We start from the raw sequence: 7501 nt of genomic DNA, 5'->3' as shown, positions 1-7501 counted from the left end.
ACAAGCAAAGCAGCAGAATGTCTCTGAGGTTTAACCAGTTCCCTAAGGGTTAAACAGTTCTTAAAGTCTTCTCTGCTGTGGCTGGTTCCTTGGTGCTCTTGCCGGAGGCGGGGGGGCTTCAATGGAGATGCAGATGACATCCCTCTTTCAGGTGGGTCTTCGGTGAATCTTGCTTTATTTTTTAATGTCTTGTTTGGACTTGGATAAGCTTTACAAATTACCAAGGTCATGATTTCTCATATACAATCTCTTTCTTCCTTGTGTCTTTTTCAATCTAGGTGATTGTGGGGACCATGTTGTCATAATGAACACAAGACACATTGCATTTTCTGGAAACAAATGGGAGCAAAAAGTATATTCCTCACATACTGGGTAAGATCATCACAGTTTCATGGAAGAGATCCAATATATATATTACGTTAAAAATTCTAATGATAGAATTTTAAAAGAAAATAAAATGTATTTTCAAAGATTATTATCTCAACACAACTTAGTGATTTTTCTTGAGGACAAAATCCTGTCGTACTTAACCTGTGTACCCCCTGCGCAGAACGTAAAGGTAAGGAGTCCCAGTGTAGCACAGCTGGATCGGCACCCTGAGAGGTCTGCGGTTCACATCCACCAGCCACCTCCTCAGAAACCCTATCCAGGGTCGCTATGATTCAGAACTGACTCGATGGCACATAACAAGTGTTTATTGAATTTATTTGAATTGAAAAATGCTTGGTTGGTGTTTCAGACCAATTTTCTGCTATTCCCTCCAGGCTGGGCTGTTCTGGAGGAAGAAGTCTAGTTAGATTTTAACAGTGAAAGTCAGCTGAGCATTGCATTACTAAAGTCATCCCCTGACTCTGAATTTTTCATTAGCATTTCAGATCTGCCAGGATAAATTCCAGTCTCTTGACATACAGTGTAAATGGTCGCGTGCCTGTAGAATTTGCCATCTGTTAAAAATAGAAAGATCATTTTTAGTGTAGAAGTTAGAAAGTCGTTTTTTCCATGGAGAAAAAGCACACAGGACTGACTGGAAGTCTAGACAGGTATTTCTTTGCCTGCAACTGAAATGCCACTAAATGAATAAAAGACTATCAGTTTGAAAATCATCCTTCTTTTTCAATAAGAATTCAGATATAATTCTGACATTTTATTTCTAAAACAGAGTTCAAGCATCTTTAAAATGTTTGTGTCTCTCTTTGAAAGAGATTTAGGAAAGGCATCAAGATTTGGATCACCTGAAGGTTTCTACAGCGTCAACTCATTTCTCAGAGTTGTTTCCTTTTCTTGAAAAGGATTTGGGTTTTTTTCATCTTTCAGGCTAATAAAAACTTGTTTGTCTTGTTTTTGGTTTTAATTTTTTTTAGCAGTCTCACAAACATTTTGTTCATCTGACTCTCATTAAAGCCTTGGGAAGTAGGGGGGTTTTCCAAGAGGTTGGTGGGTTTGAACTGTTGACCTAATGATTAGCAGCCCAACGCCTAACGCACAGTGCCACTAGGGCTCCTATATATTATATTGGGAGCTCCTGACAAATCCTAAATTCTGGGCCTGTATCATCTTGGGTATCCAAGTTACCAAAATATATCCAATATTACCCCCAATTTTTTTTCTAATGGACTAATCTCTAGTTTATGTATAATGTTTGATCTTAACACAATGAAATATTTTACTACTTAGAGTCCACATGATTTGTAAAGCTCCTGCCCAGTGGCCCTTTGTCAACTGGCAGTTGGATACAGAGTCATCTAATTGGAGTGTGAAATTGATTTCAGAACCAAATGGAACACCAGCATTCTGCCCAACCTTGTGCCTGGCTCCTGTTATGTGCCATCAAGTTCACATCTCACTTATAGCAACCCATGTAGGATTTCCAAGGAGCAGCTGTGGGTTTGAACCACCAGCCTTAAGGTTAGAAGTCCAGTGCTTATCCTGTACTGCTGCACAGGGATGCCTGGCTCATACAGACACTTTATCTAATTTGGCAAGGAATGTGAAAGATTATAGCATGTTGCTCTTTTAATTTCAAGGAATAAGAAAGCTGTCCCCCAAATCAGTGAGAGAATGAAGATGAATAACTTAAAATTCAGATGGAAATACAATTATGAAAGAAAAATTTTAAGACATGAGACTCTTTATGATTGTTGACCACATAAGGAAATATTTCAAAGACCCTTGTTTATTACTTAATTTTTAAAAGTACTTAATGAACAGCACAGTTTCCAGATGCAATTAAGATTTCATAATAAAAAATAATTTTCTTAATATAAATGTTCAGTTTAGAATCCTGTGCCATAGCCTACTTCTAGTTTAATGTTTTTACGTCTTTTATCAGCTACCCGGGTGGATTTAAACAAGTCACAGCTGCTCAGCTTCACCGGAAGGACCCAGTGGCCGTAAGTCTATTGTTGTTAGTTGCCATCGAGTCGATTCCAACTCATAGCGACCCTGTATAGGGTTTACAAGGAGCGACTAGTGGGTTTGAACCACTGACCCCTTGGTTCAAATCGACCTTGCAGTCCAGTGCTTATCCTGCAGCGCCACCCCAGGACTCTTATTCTTTTATCACCTGTCGAAAGCCCCAGTCAGATGCCGGTGTTGTTTTACTCTTCCTGTTCTGTTCTTGCTACTATTCAGAGCTATGAAGTCTTCATCCTAGCTGTCACACTAGTTTTAATAAGTGATATTTGCATTATCTTTCAATTCTGTGTATTTTCTAATTGTTTTGGTAGCATAGTGGTTACAAATCGGGCTACGAACCTCACGGTCAGCAGTTCGAAACTACCAGCTGTTCCACGGGAGAAAGATGAGGCTTTCTGCTCACATAAAGATTTATAGCCTGGGAAACCCTGTACAGGGTTGCTATGAGTTGGAACTGACTCCACGGCACATAACAACAACATTTATATGCTTTGCATTTACGTCAAAGAATTAATCTTATTTTTTTCGTTTTTGACACCTTATATTCATCTTGAATATGATGAGCTTGCTTTGAAGATCTGAGGGTGCTTCAGAAAGTTGTGGACAAGGAGAATGAAAGATAATGGAATTTCCTCACTAATTTTTTAAAGCCCTTACACATTTTATTTACACATATACGCATGTCTATATATTCATTTTCAAGTTTACTGACCAGTTTTGCTAGTGTCCTGTCCCTTTGACATAGTTCAATTCCTTCTTAAATTCCTTTACGTGTATTAAGCATAATTCTTAACATTTGTGTCTGATCCTAGTATGTGTAGCCTTTGTGGGTCTGAAATTGCTCAGGATATTTATTTAGCTTGTGTACCTTGGAAATTCATTTGTGGCAGTTCTTTTGAGACCTAGCTCAAAGTGAATTCCTTCAGAAAAGATTTATTTAACTCTGTCAGGTGCATGGGACTCTTCCACCCAAAGCTGTCATTAGACTTTTGACTCACTAGGTTTCAGTCCCCAGAAGAGACGTGAATTTGAGTTCCGAAAGCCTTAAGAGGTCAGGCTCATAGGTAGCAGTCAGTCTGCCTTAGTTGTCTAGTGTTATTGTAAAAGAAATATCACAAAGTCGGTAGCTTTAACAAACATTTATTTTCTCACAGTTTGCTGTTGTTGCTCGTGCCATCCAGTCAGTTCCCATTTCCAGCAGCCCTTTATAGGGTTTCTGAGGTTATAAATCTTAGCAGGAACAGAAAGCCTCAACTTTCTCCTATGGAGTGGCTGATGGGCTCGAACCACCAACCATGTGGTTTGCTGTCTGGTACTTATCTTGCAGAGCCAGCACGTCCCGTCTCCTGTCTTCCCCTAGAGCAGGTTCTCTGAATCCAGACTTCTGGTCTCACAGTGTGAGAGATGAGAAGTCTGATTTCAGAGCGTCTGCTCTAGAGGAAGACGTTTTTTCTCTCTGTCCACTCTTCTTTTCAGCGTCTATTCCTAGGCTCCTTGGTGACCACATGGCATATATCTTCCCTTCTATTTGCTTGCTTGCTTAATCTGTTCTTTCATTTCTCAAAAGAGAGTGTTTTAAGACGCCCCTACACTAGTGTTTAAGGAGCTCTGGTAACATAGTGGTTACGAGTCAGGCTGCTAATCTCAAGGTCAGCAGTTCAAAACTACCATCAGTTCTGCAGGAGAAGGATGAGGCTTTCTGCTCCTGTAAAGATTTATAGCCTCAGAAACCCTATGCAGGGTCTCTAGGAGTCAGAACCAACTCCATGGCACACGACCACACTACTGTTTCATCATTAACATAACAAATAAATGCATGTCCAGATGGGAATATAACCACAGTGACACCAAACCCACTGTCACCTAGTCCAGCTCTGAGTCATAGTGAGCCCGTAGGACTCCTACGACTGTATGGAGTGTTCATGGAAGCCCGCTCCCTAATCTTTCTCCTGCTGAGCAGCTGGTAGATTCAAAGTGCTGACCTTTCAACTAGGAGCAGAGTACTTACCAACTATGCTCTCAGGCCTTGTTCACCACAGATGTGAAACCATCAGTCCGTTCAGCTCCTAACAGCCCTGTCGGACTTAGTCGACCCTCCTGCTTAGGGTTTGTGAGGCTGTAAATCTTTACAGAAGACAGGCTCGTTTTCCTCCCATGGAGCACCTAGTGGGCTCAAACTGCAACCTTGTGGTTCGCAGTCCATTGCTTATTTCATAGAGCCATCTTGCTCCCCTCTCATGCCACTTGGTTGTCAAGGAAGCTTGGAATAGAAGCTGAAATGTGAATGACTCAGAGAGAAAGCCTTCCACTCGAGCAATTGCTCCAATTTGGATTTCTGTTCTCAATGGCTGGTGGGTTTGAACTGCCAGCCTTTCCGTTAGCGCAGCACTTAACTCACTGCACCACCTGTGCTACGTCACCACAGGCTTTGAGGTCAAGATTTACCACACATATTTTTGGAGGACACAGTTCAGTCGGTAAAACAGACCCATCAGGAAAGAATTCTTTTTTAGTTTCCCCGCCGCCGTCCAATTCCCAGCCCTCATCTGCCATTGTTCATACTGTCAGGGCTTATGTGTTGCTATGATGCTAGAAGCGTGTCGCTGGTATTTTAAATACAAGTAAGGTTACCCACGGTGTTACCAACGGTGGGCAGATTTCAGTGCCGCTTCCAGGCTGAGGCAGGTTACTCCTGAAAGGTTACCACTGAAAACGTTATGAGTAGCTATGGAACAGTGTCTGATACAGGACTGGAAGATGGGCCTCTCCAGTTAGAAAACACTCAAAATATGACTGGGGAAGAGCTGTCTCCTCGAAGTACAGTCGACCTTAATGATGAAGATGGAACACAGCTTTAGGACCTCCATTTGCTGGTGGGGGTGCAACAACATGAGAAGAAACAGCTGCAAACATTCTTCGGTAATTGGAACGTTTAGCGTTAAGAAGTGTGAATCTAGGAAAATTGGAAGTCATCAAAAATGAAATGGAACACTTACAGATCAATACCACAGGCATTAGTGAGCTGAAATGATGGTTTTGAATCTGACACTTATGTGGCTTACTATTCTAGGAATGCGTCAGATTCATCAGAAAGAGCATTTCAAGATCTATGTTAAAGTACAGCTTTGTCTGTGATATGATAATATCCATATGCCTGTAAGGAACACCAGTTAATAGGACGAAGATTCAAATGTATGCCCAAGCCATAAAGCCAATGAGGAAGAAATTGAAGCATTCTATCAATTCTTTTTGGTACAGTGACTCCGTATCCCTCCCATCTTCTTTGAATGCTTCCTGCATCATTCATTATTTTACCCTTGTTGTTAAGTGCCGTCAAGTTGGTTCTGACTCATATCGGCCCTGTATAGGATTTCTGAGGAGCAAGGTTTGAACTGCTGACCTTGTGGTTCACAGTGCAGTGCTGATCCTACAGCATCACACCAGGAACCTATTAGAATCCCTCAATATTGCAACCAGAGGCTTGAATTTTTTCTTTGGTTCTTTCAGCGTGAAAAATGCTAAGCTTGTTCTTCTCTTTTGGTGTTCTGACTACAGGTCTTTGTACATTCCATTGTGACACTTGACTTTGTCTTGAGCTGCTCTTTGAAATTTTCTGTTCAGCACATTTTTCCATGTGTTTTAGCCTCTCTGTGCTCAAGAGCAAGTTTCTTATTCTTAGCACTCTCACAAACATTTTTCCATTTGATTCTTATTAAAATCCTGGGAAGTAGGTGGGATTTTCAGAGGACAGTAAATCTTTATGGGAGCAGCAAGCCTCGTGTTTCTCCCTCAGAGAGGTTGCTGGGTTTAAATGATGACCTAACAATTAGCAGCCCAAAGCCTGACCCACAGCGCCACCAGCGCCCCTATAATAATATACAGACAGCCCCTGACAACCTGGATTTCAGACCTGCATTTTGGCTGTCCAAATTACTAAAATACATCCATAAACAAAAATCCTCACAACTGGACCAATAACATTATGATAATGGAGAAAAGATTGAAGTTGCCAAGGCTTTGATCCGTAACCGATGCTGTTGAAAGCAAAAGTCAAGAAGTCAAATGACATATTGCAATATGCAAATCTGTTGTAAAAGACCTTTTTAAAGTGTTAAAAAGCAAAGATGTCGGTCTGAGGACTAAGGTGTGCCTAACCCAAGACATGGAGTACTGATTGGCACTGTGGAATAAGCACTAGACTGCTGACCACAGGGTTGGTGTTTCAGGTCCACCAACCACTCCTCAGAAACCATATGCTGTTCTTGTCGTTTAGTGCTTTCGCATCGGTTCCGAGCTGTAAAGGGTTTCTGAGAAGTGGCTGCTGAGCTTGAACCACTAACCTTACAGGTCAAACCAGCCTTTCAGTCCAGCACATTAACCCGCAGTGCCACAGGGCTGCTGTGATGTTGGAACAAACTTGACAGCACTTAACAGTAGTCACCTGAATGATTTTATTTTCAGTCACCTCATACGCATGTGAAAGTTGGACTGTGAATAAGGAAGCCCAACGAAGAATAGATGCATGTGAGTTAGGGAGTTGACAGAAGAATATTGACTGTACCATTGCCTGCCAGAAGAACACAGGAATCTGTTTTGGCAGACGTATGGCCAGATCGCTCCTTGGAAGCAAGGGTGACCAGACTTTGTCCTTTGTACTGTGGACGTGTTGTCAGGAAGGACCAGTGCCTGAAGAAGGTTATCACACTTAGTAAAGTGGAGGGACGGCAGAAAAGTGAAGACCCTAACCTAGTGGCATAACAGCGGAACCAAACATGACAGCAGTTGTGAAGAAGCAGCACTGAGCAGTGTTTCTATAGTCGGCTGTGATTTGAAACTGACTTGACTACCTAACAACAACAACCCTACAGTCTGTGGAAGCTAGCTGGTTCATGGTACTGATGGTCTTGGTCTTATCCCCTGGGGGTGCCTCTTTAAAGCCAAATCCTTGTACTATCTTGGATAATCAGATGACCTTATGGCAAATGCCAGCCCTAGGTTCTTTCTCATTTCTGGACTCCAAAATAATCCCATGGTTTTTAAAGAAATAATTTAAAACATTTATGAGCTGTACTAATTTTTTTTTTTT

General features: G+C 41.6%; 1 protein-coding gene across 1 annotated transcript in view; it reads left to right on the top strand.

Annotated features, from left to right (window-relative positions):
- MRPL13 (mitochondrial ribosomal protein L13) overlaps window positions 1-7501 on the top strand; it is a 51581-nt gene that overhangs the window by 19344 nt on the left and 24736 nt on the right. The window contains exons 3-4 of the mRNA XM_006830677.1: window positions 279-372; window positions 2330-2390. Coding sequence (XP_006830740.1) covers window positions 279-372; window positions 2330-2390 — 155 coding nt within the window. The remainder of the gene's footprint in view (window positions 1-278; window positions 373-2329; window positions 2391-7501) is intronic.

The sequence above is a fragment of the Chrysochloris asiatica genome, unplaced genomic scaffold (assembly GCF_000296735.1).
Source record: "Chrysochloris asiatica unplaced genomic scaffold, ChrAsi1.0 scaffold00001, whole genome shotgun sequence".
NCBI lineage: Eukaryota > Metazoa > Chordata > Mammalia > Afrosoricida > Chrysochloridae > Chrysochloris > Chrysochloris asiatica.
This window is presented reverse-complemented; position numbering and strand designations above follow the sequence as displayed.